The sequence below is a fragment of the Anguilla rostrata genome, chromosome 2 (assembly GCF_018555375.3).
Source record: "Anguilla rostrata isolate EN2019 chromosome 2, ASM1855537v3, whole genome shotgun sequence".
NCBI classification, from domain to species: Eukaryota; Metazoa; Chordata; class Actinopteri; order Anguilliformes; family Anguillidae; genus Anguilla; species Anguilla rostrata.
Window position 1 is genome coordinate 57,133,466 of NC_057934.1, and position 23,090 is coordinate 57,156,555.

General features: G+C 38.8%; 2 protein-coding genes across 11 annotated transcripts; both read left to right on the plus strand.

Annotated features, from left to right (window-relative positions):
- Nucleotides 1-1,326: 1,326 nt before the first annotated feature.
- LOC135248561 (microfibril-associated glycoprotein 4-like) lies at nucleotides 1,327-22,766 on the plus strand. 10 transcript variants are annotated; one of them, XM_064323348.1, is made up of 7 exons: nucleotides 18,766-18,918; nucleotides 19,274-19,374; nucleotides 19,660-19,709; nucleotides 21,134-21,343; nucleotides 21,517-21,613; nucleotides 21,957-22,124; nucleotides 22,392-22,766. In XM_064323348.1, exons 3-7 carry the CDS (start codon nucleotides 19,707-19,709, stop codon nucleotides 22,649-22,651), a joined length of 738 nt encoding a protein of 245 aa, XP_064179418.1. In that variant the 5' UTR covers nucleotides 18,766-18,918; nucleotides 19,274-19,374; nucleotides 19,660-19,706; the 3' UTR covers nucleotides 22,652-22,766. The 10 variants fall into 10 exon arrangements, with proteins under 10 accessions (XP_064179410.1, XP_064179411.1, XP_064179412.1 ...); XM_064323346.1 differs by having other exon boundaries at nucleotides 19,274-19,370; nucleotides 19,654-19,709; XM_064323343.1 differs by having other exon boundaries at nucleotides 19,274-19,370.
- LOC135248560 (microfibril-associated glycoprotein 4-like) lies at nucleotides 1,358-4,432 on the plus strand. Its single transcript, XM_064323339.1, has 5 exons — nucleotides 1,358-1,476; nucleotides 2,321-2,527; nucleotides 2,707-2,803; nucleotides 3,065-3,232; nucleotides 3,657-4,432. Exons 1-5 carry the CDS (start codon nucleotides 1,471-1,473, stop codon nucleotides 3,950-3,952), a joined length of 774 nt encoding a protein of 257 aa, XP_064179409.1. The 5' UTR covers nucleotides 1,358-1,470; the 3' UTR covers nucleotides 3,953-4,432.
- Nucleotides 22,767-23,090: the final 324 nt, after the last annotated feature.

The following is a 23,090-nucleotide window of genomic DNA, read 5'->3' on the forward strand; positions in this document are numbered from 1 at the left end:
CATGACTGTTTATAACGGCCTTTCCCATTTCCCTATATCATTCCTGATCAGGGTTGCGGGTGGTGCTGGTGCCTATACCAACGTTCATTGGGCGAGAGGCAGGAATAAACCCAGGAAAGGCCGCCAATCTATCACAGGGCACACACACCATTCAAACACCATTCATTCATAAGTTAATCTTAATTCATTGTTTTTTGTTATAGAATGTGTATTCTTTGTAAAAAAATTTTAAAAAAGAATAAAAATGAAAAAAAAACTAACATTAAAACACTTACAAATGTATACCTACTTTAAAGTAGACTTTTGAATATATATGTATTGGTTATATTTTCAAATCAAATAAATACTTCTCATGCATGATAAATGAACTCTTTTTTTAGTCATATTTTTACCAGACATTTCATTCATTTATTTATTTATTTGTTTATTAATTCATTTGTTTTCTCAATCCTATTTTAATGTTATTGTCCTGAGCTCACAACCACCACTGATGCTAACAATCTGAATCTTAATGATGGGCTATCTGCATTCCTCTCATAAGGGATATACATAACAAAACGTGTCAGTCAAACATTGGAAAATTGCACAGGTTTAAACCCCTAAACTACAGATTTGGGTTAAAACTGGAATGGCTATCCAGATCTGTGAAATGAGGATTTTATGTACCAGTTGAAATGTAGTTCTGTGGTCTAGGGGTTTAAACCTGAGCGATTGACCCATTATGTTTTATTTTTACTTCTTGATGAGTATATCCTGTTTATATTAACATTTATCTTCAAATAAATTTCAGTATTGTTATTGAATCATTAATATTATTATTGAGATAATGATGATTAAAATAATAATTATTATATATATAATTATTGTTTTTGTTGATATTATTATTATTATTATTAGTAGTAGTAGTAGTAGTAGTAGTAGTATTAGTACTAGGTAATAGAAATTGAAAATATGCAATATGTAAGACTGCGGAAATCTAAGGAACAGAGATGAATGATCACATTAAAAATCTGCCAGCTGGCTTCATTCCAGTCATTCCTTGAAATGCACCTCATAAAAGAGGACAAGAACACCCAGCACATTACTAGCTCCGTCAGAGACTGCAAAGGTTGGTGAGCTGGAATTTTCAATTGTTTCTGTATTCACTAATAAAACAATTACCTCTCTTTCTCCCTTTCTCTATCTCTCTCTTTCACTCCCTCGCTCTCTTTGTAATTTTTTTTTTTCATTTTTAATGTATGTACATTTATTCAAATAACTGTTTTGTGCACTTAAATGACTAAAACTAAAATGTAAGTGTTATATTAGATCAAAGGCTAATCTGAGCCAGTGGAAAATCTAGCATCAGCTTGCTTTATTTTTAATTTTTTTTTTTTTTTTTTTTCTTAAGATCACCTTTACCCAATTTGACGTTGTGAGATTTAGTTGTGCGCCATCTTCTCCTGAACACAAACTCATTTGGATTCCAGCATGATGGTAAGTCTCTCCCTGACATATTGAACTAATTCTATAGTAATGTTCTGAGCCTGAAATGCAGCGTAAATTCATCCAAATCCATAGGGATAGTGTGTAAATGTTGAATATAAATTTAGCCTTGACTGTTGTTCTCTCTCCTGTGTTTTATTGTTTGAATTTGATTGAACTATTTTCATTTGTGTCAGGATCTGGACTGTAGTACATGCTTTTGGCCACCAGATGATCCTTATAGACTTTTGGTTTCCCTTTTTTTCTGTCTTTGAGAGTGTCTTGGTAATATGTTCCACCTGTGTCTTAATTGCGCTGTGTATTTAAGTTGCCCGTTTTGTAGCTGTCTTTGCCTGTCTACTTTGACTAAGTGCTACCTTGTGCTCTCTGTTTTTGGACTTTTCTGTGATTGCAAACTCTCTTGTGTTTAGTTTCTTTTTTGTGTTTAAGTTTTTTTTGGATCAGGTTCTTTGGAACGTAAAGACTGTTGTGCCTGAGTACTTTCTTGTGTATATGTTTTGGAATCCAGTTTTTTGTTCTTGCGAAATTAAAACCATATCACTTGACTTCCTGTGCCTGCCCCTGCTTTTGGGTTCAACAGTCATAGTGTTGTCCTCTTCTATGCTACAGAACAGTCTCAGTGTTCCTCTCTTCTGTGTTCCAGGGCAGTATCAGTGTTCCTCTCTTCTGTATTCCAGAACAGTCTGTGTTCCTCTTTCCTGTGTTCCAGAACTGTCTCAGTATTCCTCTTTCCTGTGCTCCAGAACAGTCTCTTTCTACTGTTGAACAGGCCTCAGTGTTCTTCCATTTTTTGTTCCAGCACTGTTACAGTGTCTCTCTCTCTCCTGTTGAACAGGTCTCAGTCTTCCTGCTCGTGCTGCTTTCTGTGGGAGCCATCTGTCTTCCTGCAGCCCAGGCACAACTTCCTGAGGACTGTCATGATGTCTACAAAAATGGCTCCACACAAAGTGGGTTGTACACTATCTATCCTCCAGAGAGCACACCTGTTGAGGTGTACTGTGACATGGACTGTGAGGACAAGGAGGACAAAGGAGGATGGACTGTGAGTAAAATCAGCTGTCAGATAAACTCATCTGCTCAGAGTATCTGTCTTCCACAGCTCTGAGGCCTGTGTGGAACCCATGTGCATATGATGATCATACTGGTGATGATGATGGTGATGGTGATGATTACTGATGCTGATATTAGTGAGAGATTGGTGAATTTACCTGCATCTTTCAGGTGATTCAGAGCAGATCGGATGGCAATTTGAACTTCCACAGACCCTGGGATCAGTACAAGAGTGGCTTTGGAAATATTTCTGGAGAACACTGGCTGGGTAAGGTATTTACACTCCCATAATGCATTGATACAATCTACAGATCACTTGCTAAAATCTTCCATAAACTGACCACAGAAGAACTTTCATTACACTGTAGTCTGTACTAGAATCTTCAGTATTGCCACTAAAGCCTGTCCTAGAACTTTCAGCATTAAGTATTATCACTGAAGCCTATCTATCAGTGTTGTTTCAAATACCAGCAGTAGATCCCAGTCTTTCACTTTTGACTCTGAAGGCTTTGCTGATGTACATCTGTAGGACTGGAGAACATCTTTGCGATTACTTGGCAAAAGAAGTACAGGTTGAGGGTGGACATGGAGGACTTTGAAGGAGGAACCGTCCATGCTGAGTACAGCTCCTTCTCTCTGGACCCTGAGTCTGATGGATACAGGCTGAATCTTGGTGACTACATTGATGGAGGTGCAGGTGAGCAGTGCAGCTTCTGGTGGATGTGTGTGTGTGTGTGTGGGCATGTATTAGTATCTTTGTGAGAACCAAATGTCCCCACAAGCATAGAAAGATGAGAGAAATTACGCTAGGTCAGGACCTTTTGCTGGTCCCCAGAAGTTCAATAGGCTGTTTTAGGGTTAGGACTTAGGGATAGGGTTACAATTAGGTTAAGGTTAGGGTGAAGGTTAGGCATGTAGTGGTTGGGGTTAGGGTTAGGGTTAGATGTTACGGAATGAATGTAAGTCAATGGGAAGTCCTCACAAGTATAAATTTGCTTGAGTTTACAGTTGGCATAGATTGCAGAACGTAGAGATCTGGCTGGTGTGTAGAGTCTGATGCCATCATAGAAATGCAGCCTAAGGTCTGCTGTGTCATTATATTCTCTTTTTCTGATTCTCAGGTGACTCCCTGAGTACTCAAAGGGGGATGAGGTTTGCCACCTTTGACAAGGACCTGGATGGGTATTACAATTATTATCCCTATTATTATTATTATTATAATTACTATGGAATACATTCTGGAGGATTTTGGTTCAGCTACTATGATCAGGCAAACCCCAATGGCTTGTACTTGTGGGGGTCCAACTCAATTTATCAAATGGGTGTCATATGGAACACCTGGAAGGGGCCCTATTACTCTTTGAAAGCCATCACCATGAAGATCAGACCAGTGTCTCTGCATGACATAAAGAACTAGGAAGGGCAACTACAAATCAAATCCACTTCCACTTTGGGCCGCACCCTCTCTATGTTAACGACACAACCATTCTCTGTTTCCCTTCTTCTGTAGTTGGGAAGCTTTGGGGGTGATGAAGCGATTATTGGACCTTTTATCTGTTATAATTACCACAAAATTCCTACTTATTGATACTTTTATGACTTTTTGTTTTGTCTCATAATTTTACAAGATAGAACAAAACTTATATTTTCATGGGATGGAACACTTGTACATTTTTCTATCAGTTTGGTTTGAAACCCACCCACCATCCAAATAAGTATCTCAGTACGTTCCACTCTAGGGTCTGTCATATAATATGGTAATTTTAGATGTAAAATGCAAGATTCATGATTTAATGAATTAATTTCTCACCTATTCTAAAATGAAGCTCACCAATGCCACTCTTCTTTCATGTGTATGTTTGTAATCACCTGCTTCCAAATAAACATTGTGCTGTTATGTGGTTTCCTGTATTTATTGTGTAGTCCTACAAAGGTGCTACTAGATGCAAATAGCAAGGAGAAATTACAAATGCACAAAAAAACATGGTCTGGGTCTCAGAAGGCTGTGTATGTAGGTAAAAAATTATATATACACGGTGAAACCAAAATGTCTAAAAATACCCTTCAATAAAGGCCAAGGCTGCGTTTCCGAGTTTCGATGTACCTTAACGTTCTACGAAGGTTCTTAAGGTATACCTTTCAAAGGGAAACCGCTTTTTTACAAGTGTTTCTCAGACTATAGCTTACCAGTTGCCTTAAGGGAGACCTCAAAGGTACATCGTAAATTGGAGCTGGCCTTCACTGTGGTGCTGAAAAGTTCGATGCCAAGCGAATCGATCGTCTCACTTGTAAAGGTTTATGAATGACGTTTTAATATAACAAGTGTTGTCATAATCATTTTACATCAATCTAATATTGCAGAAGAGTAAGCTATGCCTACTAGAGATCATCTGCTAATCTATTTAAGAGTCAATTAAGACGAGACCTTGTGATAGTTTCAATAAATACATACATATAGCCTAGGCTACAAAGGATAAAATAAAAAGCATCAATCGGGACATATAAGCCATAGTCTGGGACTTCGTGGAAGACCAGGAAAAAGGATAGGCTATAGGCTACATATGGGTGAATTATTTTGTTCTTATTGAAACAAAGGTCTAATGTTAATTTTTTTTGTCACACAATATATAGGCAACTGTAGCAGCATATCCACTGATTCCCGCGAACTTTTCTCTGCAATGCAAAAATGATCGCAGATGAAAGGCAATTTGCGCGTCTGTGGAAATTGATCATGATTAATTTTATACCGGGTATGCCTTATGAATAGGTCTACCTGTTAAAGTGATTCATCCACCTTAATTTGCTGTTGGATAATCTTAGGTTTAACCAATAATATCATTATTGGGTTGTTTACCGAAAATCGTAAAACAACATCGTAAGAAAACTGTTCCGTAATGTTGATATTTACCCAGTGGTATTTTGTTTTATATAGGAGGTGTGAGCTAAAGGAAGGGGATGTAGATCATTTGGATATGTTTGCTCATTATGAGCCACCGTACCTGTATGAGTGTTTATGGCTAGGCCAATCAACGTGCTCTAGTTCGGTCATGCAAGTAGACTCACTCAACGTTGGCTTTGCACACACAGGTTTTATATTCTTAATAAACCGGCGGTTTGTTCCAAGTCAGTGATCATTGACTCACGCACAAACGAACTAATGTCTACAGGGTACGCAGTCAGAAAAGCCATATCCTCAGTTAGCTCCACTACGTATTAATTTTTTTGAAAAACTTTTTTTTAATTTTCACAAATTGGATTAGTATCATGGATAGGCCCTATACTTAATCCCCATCATGATGAGGATAGACAGGTAAAACGACAACATTCTCATGACGTGCTATGCACAGAAACGTTGATTGGATAATTACTTTTCGTAAAGTTTATATATTATATTAAACTATGTCATTTTCGCATGCCGATGTGCTACTAGATGCGCACTGTAGTACAACTCGATTTGAAAAGCAAAATGTTGGCATAATAAGGCAAAACTGAAAGGATTACCGGAGCGCAGCGCTAAGGGACAGCTTACGAGTGCCTCAGACCACCCTTTTAAAGTTATACCTTAATTAAGGTATACCTTAGCTAAGGAGACGCTGGGAAACAGCTCGAGACCTAAAGGAAGAGCTTAAGGTATACCTTACGACGCACGTAGCGCTAAGGAGACTCTGGGAAACGCAGCCCTGTCTGCAAGTGTCTGAAAAAAAAAAAAAAAAATTTTTTTTAACATATATATATATATATTTTCATTTGCTCATTCTTTTAAAGTTAGACTACAGTTTCTGGTTTGAAAAGTGCTTTAGCAGGGTATCATCAAAATGTGAACGATACCCATCTCTAAAGATGAAAGGATATTATGTGGAGTTTTTATGTGAAATAATAAAGAATGGATTTCAGAAAGATAAATGAGTTTCCCACAAAGATTATACAGCTGTAAAGGCAATAGTTAAAATTGTTTGGCACTTGTTAGTTAGCGAGTAAGCTAGCTTCCACACAAATCAAAGATGGTGATCAAAAAGTTTTTTAAAATGTGCGTACTTCCTTATGAGTGAATATGTTATAATAAGCATATTTTCACTTAAATAAAAAAATGAACTTGTCTCCCGCATGGAAGTAATAAAAATACATTATAACATAAATAATAACTCATAACACAATAACAATTTCTTTTGTATATAAACATTCTAATGGCCTTGACAGTGTTGACATCGGTGGTATGTCTATTCTTCATCTGTTATGATATCAGTGTTACTTATGACACTACAGTATTCCAGTAAACATGGGTTGGGTTCTTTGTTATGTTAACTATGTTCTTAATTGCTAATTTGACCTTTCAAATGACATGTTAAGATTCAGGTTTCAAATCAATGATAAAAATGTAACCACCCTGGATTCTTTCATCGAATGATTTACCAAGCACAAACACAATCTGAGATCACCCAGTGCCAGCCTGGTTATTGTTTTAAACCTGCAATAGGGCTGGTTTTCATTTCGTTTCATTTAATTATTCTTTGTTTTTATTTCCTGTGTAATGTACTAAAAGTCAGCCCGAGTTTCCATAACCGGGGAATACAGTAATATAAAATGAATGCCACGAATCAGACAAGGAGTCGAGATCTACTTACAATAACAAAGAAAATGTATTACAAACAATAACACAAACATGCGCGACATGTTACCACCTGTGGGTTGACAGGACAGTCTAGGCAGTAGACAGGCCAGGGCTATGCTACTCCTTACCTAAAACAAAACAGTACTACAGTATCTCTCTCTACCAAGGCAAAGCATAAGGAGTGAGTCTTCTGGAAAATACCTTCCCTACTCTGACCAAACTATCTGAAAAGCTGTTTGAAAACAACAAAGAAAATAATCCGCCTGATCACCTGGAACCTACAACAGGAAAATACACAAACATGAAACTTAAATGGAAAGAAAAACATGTAGCAAACATGGTAGGTGAAAACTCTAAAATCACAAGTCGGGAATCTCTCAATTTATCACTTCTCCCCTTTCTCCTTCTCTCTCGCAATCTCCTTATCCCACTCTTTTTTTCTTTCTATGTTCATCTCTTCTCATTAATCTCTCTTTCTGTATCCATTTATTCCCTCTCTCTTTCAAATTCAAATTCACCTAAACTTTGTTGGCAGGCTGTAAAACAACAACAGCAGCAACAACTGTATGGACAATAATAATGGAAAAGACAGGGCCTGTTCATTCTTTGATGGGTCAAGGCCAGGTATTTTTAAAAAGAGGCTGGAGCCCAGCTGTCTTAAAACAAAAAGGGGCACAGCCTGAGGATGGGGAGCTGCTAATAAAAGAGACAGAATAAGGGGCATCTGTGTAACACATCTATGAGAAATTTGGGTGAAATAATCTCAACAGGACTTGAGAAGGGTTTCAAGTGTCACACAATATCCATTAGATCGCATGTGTCAAACTCCAGTCCTGAAGGGCCGCAGTGTCTGCTAGTTTTTGGGGTGTTCTCCGCACCAGTGGTTCATATAAGTTATTGGTTAGCTAAGGAATCCACACACCTTCTTCAAGGCCTTAATGAGCAGCTGGTTGAAAGGAAAACACAAAAAGCTGCAAACACTGCGGGCCCCTCGGAGTGTGAGAGGAGACTGGTAAAAACTGGCTAAGAGCAGTTGAATAAAAACCTAGGGCTATGCATTACATTACATTACATTGCAGGCATTTGGCAGACGCTCTTATCCAGAGCGACGTACAACAAAGTGTATAACCATAACCAGGAACAAGTATGTCAAAAACCCTAGAGAGAAGTACCGTTCCAAGTGCAGGGAACAACCGCATAGTTCAACTTGGACCCTGAAGGTTAAACTGATTAACACTAACACAAACGAGAACAGCAACAACGCAGTCTATGCAAAAATACAAGCAGTAGTTTAAGACACGAGTGCATTAACTAAGTCACCTACGAAACAGCTACCTAGTTACAACCCTAAGCTTACAGTCAGTTAAGAGATTACAGGGAGGTAGGGAGGGATGGGGAGAGGTGCAGCCTGAAGAGGTGAGTCTTCAGTCGTCGCTTGAAGTGGGTCAGTGTCTCAGCTGTTCTGACCTCCACGGGGAGGTCATTCCACCATCGTGGGGTCAGAACAGACAGGAGACGTGATCGGGAAGCGCAGGTGCGAAGAGGGGGAGGTACCAGGCGTCCTGAGGTAGCGGAACGGAGGGGTCTGGCTGGCATGTAGGGTTTGAAGATCTTGTGGAGGTATGCTATGCCAATTAACATGGATTAAATCATTAAAGTAAATGCAGATAGAGTGGTATTCAGATTATAATTCAGATTCAAATGGGCCTTTATCTGCATTACACATAGTGCCACAGTGCTGGGGTGGCCACTGTCTCATGGTGAACAGGCAAACGCCCTTAATTAAAGGCCCAGATCTGAAAAAAAAACACGGAAAAACCTGTGAGACAACAACGAGGAAACAAGAGGGGAAAAAAACAAACTCTGCAGAGCAAGTTACGGTAACGTACACAAGTACACAACAAACAAAACAGTAGCAAAGGCCACGGCTGCCAAGTATGAAAAGAACTCCTTTAGATGGCGTTCAACATAGCAAGGCTGCCCTGTTCCTGGAAATTTTCCACGCTGCATGTTTTCATTGCAACCGAACGAAAGCACACCTCGTTCTACAGCTGGAGATCTTGCTGAGCTGCCAGTGAGTGCAAAAATGTGTGCATTATAGTTGAAATGAAAATTTACAGGATGGGAGAAAAGGGATAGGCAACCCTCCTCTATAGATTTCTCACAGTGAGACTGTTTTAGCGGCAGTGTTGGTTCCCAGTGTTGGATCCAGCTTGGGGTACCTGAGGAGAGGTACCCCAAGCTGGATCCAACACTGGATCCAGGCATCTGATGTGTTCCATCTCAAGCTCAGCTGGTACAACTAATCAAGCCCTTGATAAATGCAAGGCAAATTATCTTTGGTAATAAGTAGCAAATTTGAATTTCCCTGATACAAAAAAGGTCTTTGAGTAATTTGTTCAGATTGTTCAGCCTCAGGATGGCCTGCTTTATTGGCATTGACACTGCTTTGCTCCTCATGTTGGGAGATGACAGCAAATGCAGACTCCAAATGGAAATGCCACACCTATTGCCTTTGACCCTGGTGTGACTGTTGGTGGCGGTGGCTTCAGAATCAGATAAACTGCTGCCCACCTGGGAATTTCATAGTCAGGCAACTGTTTCTGCAGTTTACAGAGTATGTGGTTCAATAAACACAAAACATCTAGTGAGCAGCAGTTCTGTGGTTGAATTTTACAGAAACAGCTGTTTCTTGTTTTTGTGTTGAGCCCCTCCATTTTCATTTTCATCTCAATTCCAAATGCCGTAAGTAACAAATTTCACAGCAATACAGAGCAATAACCATATAATCAAAAATAATACAATTTAGTCAGTCATTTCTATGAACTGAGGGAAAGATATTTCAGATTTTCTAAAATATTTTTCTTTTTAATTTTAATACACTTTTCACAATGTAGGATACATTGCATTTCTGTTTCTACCTCACCTCTCTCACAGGGACCACATAACCCTGCATCCTTCGGCAACCATGACTGTTTATAACGGCCTTTCCCATTTCCCTATATCATTCCTGATCAGGGTTGCGGGTGGTGCTGGTGCCTATACCAACGTTCATTGGGCGAGAGGCAGGAATAAACCCAGGACAGGCCGCCAATCTATCGCAGGGCACACACACCATTCAGACACCATTCATTCATAAGTTAATCTTAATTTATTGTTTTTTTTTCCACTCTTTATAGAATGTGTATTCTTTGTAAATACTTCTCATGCATGATAAATGAATCATTTTTTTCGTCATTTTTTTTTACCCGACATTTCATTTATTTATTTATTTGTTTATTCATTCATTCATTCATTCATTCATTCATTCGTTCATTCATTCATTTGTTTTTTTGAATCCTATTTTAATGTAAAAGTCCTGATCTCACAACCACCACTGAAGCTAACAAGTCTGAATTCTTAGATGGGCTATCTGCATTCCTCTCATAAGGGATATACATAACAAAACGTGTCCGTCAAACATTGGAAAATTGCACAGGTTTAAACCCCTAGACTACAGATTTGGGTTAAAACTGGAATGGCTATCCAGATCTGTGAAATGAGGATTTTATGTACCAGTTGAAATTCAGTTCTGTGGTCTAGGGGTTTAAAACTGAGCAATTGACCCATTATGTTTTCTTTTTACTTCTTGATTATTATATCCTGCTTTTATTAAAATTTACCTACAAATAAATTTCAATATTGTTATTGAATATCAATTATTAATATTATTGAGATAATGATGATTAAAATAATAATTATTATATATAATATATAATTATTGTTTTTGTTGTTGTTGTTGTTGTTGTTGTTGTTGTTATTATTATTATTATTATTATTATTATTATTATTATTATTATTATTATCAGTAGTATTAGTACTTGCAATAGGAATTGAAAATATGCAATATGCAAGATTGCGGAAATTTAAGGAACAGAGATGAATGATCACATTAAAAATCTGCCAGCTGGCTTCATTCCAGTCATTCCATGAAATGCACCTTATAAAAGAGGACAGGAACACCCAGCACATTACTAGCTCCGTCAGAGACTGCAAAGGTTGGTGAGCTGGAATTTTCAATTGTTTCTGTATTCACTAATAAAACAATTACCTCTCTTTCTCCCTTTCTCTATCTCTCTCTTTCACTCCCTCGCTCTCTTTGTAATTTTTTTTTTCATTTTTAATGTATGTACATTTATTCAAATAACTGTTTTGTGCACTTAAATGACTAAAACTAAAATGTAAGTGTTATATTAGATCAAAGGCTAGTCTGAGCCAGTGGAAAATCTAGCATCAGCTTGCTTTATTTTTAATTTTTTTTTTTTTTTTTCTTAAGATCACCTTTATCCAATTTGACGTTGTGGGATTTAGTTGTGTGCCATCCCTCCTGAATACAAACTCATTTGGAGTCCAGCATGATGGTAAGTCTCTCCCTGACATATTGAACTAATTCTATAGTAATGTTCTGAGCCTGAAATGCAGCGTAAGTTCATCCAAATCCAAATCCATATGGATAGTGTGTAAATCTTGAATATAAATTTAGCCTTGACTGTTGTTCTCTCTCCTGTATTTTATTGTTTGAATTTGATTGAACTATTTTCATTTGTGTCAGGATCTGGACTGTAATACATGCTTTTGGCCACCTGATGATCCTTATAGACTTTTGGTTTCCGTTTTTTTCTGTCTTTGAGAGTGTCTTGGTAATATGTTCCACCTGTGTCTTAATTGCGCTGTGTATTTAAGTTGCCCGTTTTGTAGCTGTCTTTGCCTGTCTACTTTGACTAAGTGCTACATTGTGCTCTCTGTTTTTGGACTTTGCTGTGCTTGCAAACTCTCTTGTGTTTAGTTTCTTTTTCTATGAGGTTTTTGGATTTAAACATTTTTGGCCTTCCTTGTTTACAAGTTTTTTTTTAGATCGGGTTCTTTGAAACTTAAAGACTGTTGTGCCTGAGTACTTTCTTGTGTATATTTTTTGGAATCCAGTTTTTTGTTCTTGCGAAATTAAAACCATATCACTTGACTTCCTGTGCCTGCCCCTGCTTTTGGGTTCATCAGTCTTAGTGTTCCTCTCTCCTGTGCTCCAGAACAGTCATAGTGTTGTCCTCTTCTATGTTACAGAACAGTCTCAGTGTTTCTCTCTTCTGTGTTCCAGGACAGTTTCAGTGTTCCTCTCTTCTGTATTCCAGAACAGTCTGTGTTCCTCTTTCCTGTGTTCCAGAACTGTCTCAATATTCCTCTTTCCTGTGCTCCAGAACAGTCTCTTTCTACTGTTGAACAGGCCTCAGTGTTCTTCCATTTTTTGTTCCAGCACTGTTACAGTGTCTCTCTCTCTCCTGTTGAACAGGTCTCAGTCTTCCTGCTCGTGCTGCTTTCTGTGGTAGCCATCTCTCTTCCTGCAGCCCAGGCACAACTTCCTGAGGACTGTCATGATGTCTACAAAAATGGCTCCACACACAGTGGGTTGTACACTATCTATCCTCCAGAGGGCACACCTGTTGAGGTGTACTGTGACATGGACTGTGAAGACAAGGATGACAAAGGGGGGTGGATTGTGAGTATAATCACCTGTCAGATAAACTCATCTGCTCAGAGTATCTGTCTTCCACAGCTCTGAGGCCTGTGTGGAACCCATGTGCATATGATGATCATACTGATGATGATGATGGTGATGGTGATGATTACTGATGCTGATATTAGTGAGAGACTGGTGAATTTACCTGCATCTTTCAGGTGATTCAGAGGAGATCGGATGGCACTTTGAACTTCCACAGACCCTGGGATCAGTACAAGAGTGGCTTTGGGGATATTTCTGGAGAACACTGGCTGGGTAAGGTATTTACACTCCCATAATGCATTGATGCAATCTACAGATCACTTGCTAAAATTTTCCATAAACTGACCACAGAAGAACTTTCATTACACTGGTAGTCTGTACTAGAATCTTCAGTATTGCCACTAAAGCCTGTCCTAGAACTTTCAGCATTAAGTATTATCACTGAAGCCTATCTGTCAGTGTTGTTTCAAATACCAGCAGTAGATCCCAGTCTTTCACTTTTGACTCTGAAGGCTTTGCTGATGTACATCTGTAGGACTGGAGAACACCTTTGCAATTACTTGGCAAAAGAAGTACAGGTTGAGGGTGGACATGGAGGATTTTGAGGGAGGAACCGTCCGTGCTGAGTATAGCTCCTTCTCTCTGGACCCTGAGTCTGATGGATACAGGCTGAATCTTGGTGACTACATTGATGGAGGTGCAGGTGAGCAGTGCAGCTTCTGGAGGATGTGTGTGTGTGTGTGTGTGTGTGTGTGTGTGTGGGCATGTATTAGTATCTTTGTGAGAACCAAATGTCCCCACAAGGATAGAAAGATGAGAGAAATTACGCAAGGTGGGGACCTTTTGCTGGTCCCCAGAAGTTTTAGGGTTAGGACTTAGGGATAGGGTTACAATTAGGTTAAGGTTAGGGTTAAGGTTAGGCATGTAGTGTTTGGGGGTAGGGTTAGCGTTAGAGGTTGAGGAATGAATGTAAGTCAATGGGAAGCTCCATTTCCTTTATGAAATTCAACAGGAACCACTTGACAACTTCCCTGCAACAGTCCTGAGAAGCATGCATCCCTCACTTTAAGATTGTTAAAGAAAATTGAATATGAATTTTGCACAAACTGTGCAAAGGATATTTGAGCACACATCCTTTACATCCTGCCTCTATTTTAACTTTTTAGTTGTACAAATTGAAGAGGGACATGCGTTTCTAATTTCCTTGAGTTTACAGTTGGCTTAGATTGCAGAATGTAGAGATCTGGCTGGTGTGTAGAGTCTGATGCCATCATAGAAATGCAGCCTAAGGTCTGCTGTGTCATTATATTCTCTCTTTTTGATTCTCAGGTGACGCCCTGATTTATCAAAAGGGGATGAGGTTTGCCACCTTTGACAAGGACCTGGATGGATATTACAATTATTATTCGTATTATTATTCCTTTGGCATGAATTATGGAGGATTCTGGTTCAGCTACTATAATCAGGCAAACCCCAATGGCTTGTACTTGTGGGCGTCCAGCTCAAATTATCAAATGGGTATCAGATGGGACACCTGGAAGGGGCCCTATTACTCTTTGAAAGCCATCACCATGAAGATCAGACCAGTGTCTCTGCATGACATAAAGAACTAGGAAGGGCAACTACAAATCAAATCAGCTTCCAGTTTGGTCCGCACCCTCTCTATGTTCTCTGTTCCTCTTCTTCTGTAGTTGGGAAGCTTTGGGTGCGATGAAGAGATTATTGGACCTTTTTTCTGTTATAATTACCGCAAAATAACTACTTATTGATACTTTCATGACTTTTTGTTTTGTCTCATAATTTTACAAGATAGTAGAAACATTTATATCTTCATGGGATGGAACACCTGTAAATTTTCAGTCAGCCAAATCAGTTTGGTTCGAAACCCACCCACAACCCAAATAACTATCTCAGTGGGTCCCACTGTAGGGTCTGTCATATAATATGGTGCATTAGAATGCTTACTGGGGTAATTCTAGATATAAAATGCAAGATTATCATAATTTAATGAATTAATTTATCTCCTATTCTAAAATGAAGCTCACCAAGGCCATTCTGCTTTCATGTGTGTGTTTGTAATCACCTGCTTCCAAATAAACACTGTGCTGTTATGTGGTTTCCTGTATTTATTGTGTAGTCCTACAAATGTGCTACACGATGCAAATAGCAAGGAGAAATTACAAATGCACACAAAAACATGGTCTGGGTCTCAGAAGGCTGTGTATGTAGGTAAAAAATTATATATACATGGTGAAATCAAAATGTCTAAAAATACCCTTTAATAAAAATTGAGTCACTGTACTTTAACCACATGTGCATTGTTTGAATACAAATATAAAATTGTGTGGTACAGACCCAAATTAAGAAAAACGATATCTCAAACATTATGGAGCTCTATACAGACGGGTGATAAATTAAATGAAAAGCCAACATAAAGTGTCTCAATAAGGTATTGGTGCACAGAGATGGGATGTTAATTGTTTAATCGTGTCAGTCAGTACACCTGCATGGACGCTTCTGTATTCTTTATGTTTCTCCACTAAATTATTCAGGTTTTTCCTTTAATTTGTGACCCCGTCTGTATCTCATATTTTATGATGTGATAGAATGAGGAATTGAGATATTGTCAAATTAGCTATAGCTCGTTGTAGCATTTGTATGATTTTTAGTGCTCGAGTACCCGGTGGGAATTTTGATAGAGCATTCGAGTGCTTATTCACAGGGGGAATTCCATGATTATTGCCATTTTTGCCGCTTTTTCAACAATTTCCATGATTTCCTCCAATATTAGTGCTTTCTGTGACTTACCACCTGAAAGTCATGGTTTCAACTGAAATTCTGTTGTGATCAGTTCTGACCAAAATATTTTGTCTAGCTGAGTTATAGTGTTTCCAGGAGAAACAAAACAAACAAAAAAAAGATACATTTGACGATTATGCTTTGTTAAAATATTCCAGACCCATTTGGATATCTCTGCTTGACACTCAGTCTGAAATATTTGGATTATTTTAACATGTCTGTTTTTCACACTTTCTCTGAGTGAGCATGTTATAATAAGCATATTTTCAGCTAAAGTAAAAATGAGCATGTCTCCCAAATGGATCTAATAAAAATACATTAGAACATAGATAATGACTCATAAACAATGAAGATCTTTTTTGTATATAAATATTGCTAATGGTCTTGACAGTGTTGACACCGGCAGTGTATCTATTCTTCATCTGTTATGATCTCATCTCAGTGTTATTTATGACACAGTATTACAGTAACAATATTACAGTAAACATGGGTTGGGTTCTTTGTCATGATAACTATGTTCTTAATTGCTTTGACCTTTAAAATGACTTGTTTGTATAAAAATGTAACCGCCCTGGATTCTTTTATCAAATAAATTATCAACCAGCCCAAACACACCCTGTGATCACTCAGTGCCGGCCTGCTCATTGTTCTAAACCTGCAATAGGAGTGGTTTTGATTTTTTGTAATTAGTCCTTGTTTTTATTTGTCTTAAGTATCTTATTTGTATTTTATACACACACACACACACACACACACACACACACATACATATATTAAATATAAATCATGAATATTATTATTGAGATGATGATGATGATAATAATAATAATTATTATTATTATTATTTTTATTATTGTTGTTGTTGCTGTTGTTATTATTATTACTGTTATCAGTAGGAATGGTACTAGTAATAGTGGTAGCAGTATCATTATCATAATTGGTTATATGCGATATGCAAATGTGCGGAATTTAAGAATCAGAGGTGTATAGTGACATTAAAAAACTGTCGACTAGCTTCATTCCAATCATGCGCCTTATAAAAGTGTGAGAGGACAGGAACACCCAGCACATCACTGACTACTTCAGAGGCTGCAAAGGTTGGAATGTTCATTCGTTTCTGTATTCACTAATAAAACAATTACCTCTCTCTCCGTCTCTCTCTATCTCTCTCTGTCACTACCTTATTCTCTTTCTTTCCGTTTTTTTTTATTTCTAATGTATGTACATTCTGTGGTGTCACTAGGGTCGGTGACACCAGGTGCGGTTGACCATTGGTGTCACCCGATGTTGTCGACCCGGGCGGGGGGGTGGGGGGGTGCAAGGAATTGCTTGTATTCAAACAACAATGCGTCTTAGCTGTTTCAACACGTCGCTGCACAAAATACTGCACAAAAACTTTATTGCCAGTCATTTCGGCCTCACCCCCCTCTGATGGTATCACCCGGGGAATTCCATGATTATTGTCATTTTTGGCCCTTATTTTTAACCATTTCCTTGATTTCCTCCAAAACGTGTGCTTTCTGTGACTTTCAGCAGTTTTGGATGGGAACTATCAGCCTTATTGAAGCATACAGTGTGATTTGCTACAGGACTGTAGCATTGTCACCTCATTGCCTAATTCTGGGAGAAGCAAAGTGTGACAATGTAGATCCTAGAATGTGCTGATCAAGATTTAAGTTCTTGTCAACTGTTTTTGGTAGGCATATTGATCTCACCTGACCATTCACCAGTTTAAACTGGTGGTTTCAACTGAAATTCTGTTCTGATCAGTTGTGGCCAAAATATTTTCTTTAGCTGAGTTATGGTGATTCCGGGAGGGGGGGGAGGGGGGGGGGGAGAAGAAATCTGACAATTCTGCTGAATTCTGTACATCTCTTTTTGACACCCTCTCTGAAATATTTGGTTTCTTTTTATGTGACTCTCTCCCTTTTACTCCTGTGAGCAAACATTTCAAAATAAATCCGTTTCCACCAAATAAAAAAATGAACATGGCTGCCTCATGGATGTAATAAAAATGATGATTTAGATCTTTGCATGTATAACGTTGTTGCTGCAGCTCCACAGAACAAGCCCCTGGCTGGGCAATGCCTGCAACAGTAGTCTGAGCTTTTAGGATCTACTTTGTAGTCAAGTAGCTGTCTGCGTCATGCATGGGGTTTGGTAACAATACCTGGAAGCAGGCATCGGCTCCCATACGACCGGTAACGTTGCTTATTGGACAAAATTGCAAAGCAGATTTCTGTGCTTAATTTTGGTGCCATCTGTGCGAATGGTATGCAATCACTCTGTCGACTTGTTAGCAAGCTGGCTAACGTTAAACTCAGTGAAAATACAGAAATTGAAGCTGTCTAAAGGGTGGCCATGTTTTACACAGACGGATTCAAACAATGGGATGTGCTTTTGCAATAAAATAGATGTTTTATAATTTTGTCATTTGCTCATTCTTTTAAAGATGTTAGACTATGTTTCTGGCTTGAAAAGCATTGTTTTAGCAGGGTATCATCAACATGTGAATGATACCCATCTCTAGTCATGAAACAATATCATGTTGGGTATCCATGTGATATGATAAAGAATGGATTTCAGAAAGATAAATAAGTTTTCCCACAAAGATTATACAGTTGTAAAAGCAATAGTTTACATTTTTTTTGGCAGTTATTAGTTAGCAAGCAAGATGGAGACAGAAGAGTTTTTAAAAAACGTGTGCACTTCTTATATAAATGTCCCATTTTGCGTGTGTATCCGATGGTATTGGCTGATGTAGTTAAAGGTCCAATGGGGAGAATTATTGATCGTGGTATTTGAGCATTTGTGATGATGCCATCAGAAGAAAAAAGAAAAAAAAAGAAGGAAACTCTTTCAGTAATGAGCAGAGCACCCTGCCAAGGAATAACTTGGCACAGGATGGCATACCTGCCTTGCTAAACAAAATAGTTGGGTTGTTTGTTATGGTAACTACATTCTTAACTGCTAATTTGACCTCTCAAATGACCTTAGTATTCAGGGAATCCGATTTCAAATCTATGACAAAAATGTAACCACCCTGGATTCTTTCATTGAATTTACCAAGCAACCCAAACACAATCTGAGATCACCCAGTGCCGGCCTGCTCATTGTTCCAAACCTACAATGGGGCTGGTTTTGATTTCAGTTAATTAGTCCTTGTTTTTATTTCCTGTGTCATGTCCTAAAAGTTAACCTGCGTTTCCATAACCGGGGACTACAGTAACATGAAACGAATGTCACAAATCAGAAAAGGAGCCGAGATCTACTTACAATAATATAAAAAAATTTATCACAAACAATAAGACAAAGATGCACGACACGTTACCACACGTAGCTTGACTGGACGGACTAGGCAGTGGACAGGCCAGGGCCATGCTGCTCCTTACCTAAAACAAAACACAGTACTATCTCTCCCTGCCGAGGCAAAGCATAAGGAGTGAGTCTTCCGGCAAACACCTTCCCTACTCTGACCGAACTACCTGAAAAAAGGGGTTTAAAAACAACAGAAAACCACCTGCAGCCTACAACAGAATGTACAGTATGTGTGTGTGTGTGTGTGTGCGTGTGTGTGTGTCTGTGTGTCTGTGAGTGTGATAATGATTATTATTGTTGTTGTTGTTGTTGTTGTTGTTGTTGTTGTTGTTATTATTATTAGTAGCAGTAGTAGTATAAGTGCTTATAGTAGTAGTAGTATCATCACGATCATCATCATCATAATTGAAATCATTAAGAACGATATGAAAAATAAATCTGAAGATCAGAGGTGTATAATCACATTAAAAATCTGCCAGCTGGCTTCATTCCAATCATTCCAAGAAAGGCACCTTATAAAAGTGTGAGAGGACAGGAACACCCAGCACATTACTGACTCCTTCAGAGGCTGCAAAGGTCGGTGAGCTGGAATGTTCATTTGTTTCTGTATTCATTAATCAAACAATGATCTCTCGCTTTCACTCTTTCTGATTTTTTTTTTTTCATTTCTAATGAAGGTATGTTTATTAAAATTACTGCTTTATGCAGTTTGAAAGTTACTCTGGATAAAGCTTTGATTCACAGCTTTGACTAAAGATAAAATGTGTTATATTAGATCAAAGGCTAATCTGACCCAGTGGACAATCTAGCATCAGCTTGCTTTATTTTATTAAGATCATTTTTGCCCAATCTTTGTGAGATTTAGCTGTGTGACAGCCCACCTGAACACGACCTTATTTGGAGTCCAGCATCATGGTAAGTCTCTCCCTCACATGCTGAACTAATGCTGTAGTAATGCTCTGAGCCTGAAATGCAGCGCAAGTGCATCCAAATCCATACGGATAATGTGTAAATCTAATGTGTGAATATAACTTTAGCCTTGACTGCCATTATCAGTATTTTTATTTTTTTCATTTGGGAATGTGAAATGTACACGACATGGCCAAAAGTATGTGGATACCTGACATCCAACATCTCATCCAAAATTATGCGCATTAATATGGAGTTACTCCACATTTTTTCTGCTATAACAACCTCCACTCTTCTGAGAAGGCTCTATAATAGATGCTGCAGGGATTTGCTTCCATTCAGCCGTTAAAGTTTTAGTGAGGTTGTGCAGTGATTGGGCGTTTGGCTCGCAGTTGACTTTCCAACTGATCCCAAAGGTGTTGGATGGGGTTGAGATCAGGGCTCTGTGCGGCCCAGTCAAGTTCTTCCACACCAATCTTGACAAAACCATTTCTATATGGATCTCGCTGTGTGCCCAGGGGCATTGTCATGCTGAAACATGAAAGGGCCTTCCCCAAACTTTTACCACAAAGTTGGAAGCACAGAATCGTCTAGAATGTCATCGCATTAAGATTTGCTTTCACTGGAACCAAGGGGCCTAGCACCAAACCATGAAAAACAGCCCCAGACCAAGCGGTTTCCAGATACTTTTGGTCAAATAGTGCATTTGATTCTTGATTCACATTATTGTTTGCATGGTTGTATATTTGCGCAAAGTAAAACATCTGCTAAAACCTTATTTACTTCCCAGCAAAAACATAGCATAATTCCAACTCATTGGAATTATGCAATATTGTTATATTGTTGATAACATTGTTGATCACTGTTTTAATTCATCCTTCTTGAAATCAATATGACCATCAGATTAATTGGTTTGTATAGTTCTTTGGTCGTACTTTAAATTTGAAATTAATCAATGAAAACTTAAATATGTTTGATAACAAGTGAAAACAAATTGGAATTTCTTGCACTTTTCTTGATTTTTTAAACCATTTAAGATAATATAACATCTCTAAATGAAGTGCAATGCAGAATTTGCACCACAAGGCCCCAGCTGGTTTGATTCCCCTACATGTAATGTTTCAAAATTTGCGTACATCCATATACATCAATTGAAAAATAATTAAAATGAAAATGAAACATAATTTCAGCGTTTCAGCGTCCAAAGTTTTGTAGACACAGTCTCATTGTTGTTCCAACAGTCATAGCAGTCCTCTCTGCTCTGTTCTGGCACAGTATCAGTGTTCCGTGTTCCAGCAGTCTCTGTGTTCACCTATCCTCTGTTCCAGAACAGTCTCAGTGTTCCTCTCTCCTGTGTTCCAGAACAGTCTTAGTGTTCCTCTCTCCTGTGTTCCAGCACAGTTACAGTGTCTCACTCTCCTGTTGAACAGGTCTCAGTGTTCCTGCTTGTGCTACTTTCTGTGGGAGCCCTCTCTATTTCTGTAGCCCAGGCACAACTTCCTGAGGACTGTGAGGATGTCTACAAAAATGGCTCCCCACACAATGGGGTGTACACTATCTATCCTCCAGAGTACAACGAATCTGTCCAGGTGTACTGTTCAATGGACTGTGAGGATGATGAGGACAGGGGAGGATGGACTGTGAGTAAAATCACTTGTCAGATAAATTCACCTGCTCTAGCTTCCATAGCCCTACGACCTGTGTGGAACCCATGCAGACATGATGGTAGTACAGGTGATGATGATTATGATGATGATGGTTATTGATGCTGATATTAGTGAGACAGACTGGTGAATTTACCTGCATCTTTCAGGTGATTCAGAGGAGAAAGGATGGCACTTTGAACTTCCACAGACCCTGGGATCAGTACAAGAGTGGCTTTGGAAATATTTCTGGAGAATACTGGCTGGGTAAGGAATTTACACTCCCATAATGCATTGATAAATTCTGGAGACTACCAGTTTCGATATTCGACAAACTGTCCACATACTCTGCTCCATGTGTTTCACACAGAACTGTATATGCTATTTCCATCATTACCACTGAGGTCCATTCTAGAATTTTCAGGATTACCACTGAAGCATGTTCTAGAGCTTACTGTATTGTATCACTGAAACCTGTTTTAGAAATTGCAGTATTAATCATTAACACTGCAGTCTGTTCCAGAACTCCCTCGGTGTTGTTTCAAATACCAGCAGTAGATCCCAACCTTTCAGTTTTGGTTCTGAGGCCTTTGCTGTTGTACATCCGTAGGACTGGATAACATCGTTGCCATGACTTCGCTAAAGAAGTACAGGTTGAGGGTGGAAATGAAAGATTTTGAGGGAGCAAAGGTCTACGCTGAGTACTCCACCTTCTCTATTGATCCTGAGTCTGATGACTACAGGCTGCACATTGGCAACTACATCAGTGGAGGTGCAGGTGAGCAGTGCAGCTACTGGAGTGTGTGTGTGTGTGTGTGTGTGTGTGTGTGTGCATGTGTGTTTGTGCATGTGTGTGTGAGCATGTTTGTGTGTGTGCATGCATACATGCACGCATTTGTGCGAACATGCAAGCATGAGTGTTTGAAGGGAGGATTGTAGAACAGAGAGGTCTGGATGGTGTGTAGAGTCCGATGTCATAGGCATGTAAGTGTAGCTAAAGGTTCGCTGTGTCATAATGTGATTATTCTCTTACTCTGATTCTCAGGTGACTCTCTCAAGTATTCCAATGGGGTGACATTTTCCACCTTTGACCATGGAAGTTATTCTTATACTGCTGATAGATATCATGGAGGATTCTGGTTCACCAAAACTGTTTATGCAAACCCCAATGGCTTGTACAAATGGGGTCGGCATTTAGAAGCACGTACAGGTATCCTGTGGATCGGCTGGAAGGGTTACTATTACTCTTTGAAAGCCATCTCCATGAAGATCAGACCTTTGTCTCTGGAATATGTAAAGAGCTAGGAAGGGCAACTACAAATCAACTTCCTTTTTGAGCCACACCCTCTCTATGATCATTACACAACCATTCTCTGTCCTTCTTCTGTAGTTGTGCAGCTTTGGATGGACAGATTGAACAGCTTATTGGATCTTTTTTATTTTATAATTACCACAAAATTAAATCCATACTTATTGAGGCTTTTATGACTTCCTGTTTTGTCCCCCCCCCCCCCCCCAACCTGTCCCTCACTATGTGTCTGGCAGAAAGAGTCATGCATTGAATGCTTGTTGGGGTTAATTTTGGATATAAAATGCCAGATCATCATGATTTTATGACTATTCTAAAATTAAGCTTCCCAAAGGCCACTCTGCTTTCATGTATTTGTAATAACCTGCTTTCAAATAAACACTGTCCTGTTCATTGACACCCTGGATTAATTGCATTGTCTTGTCAAATGGAACT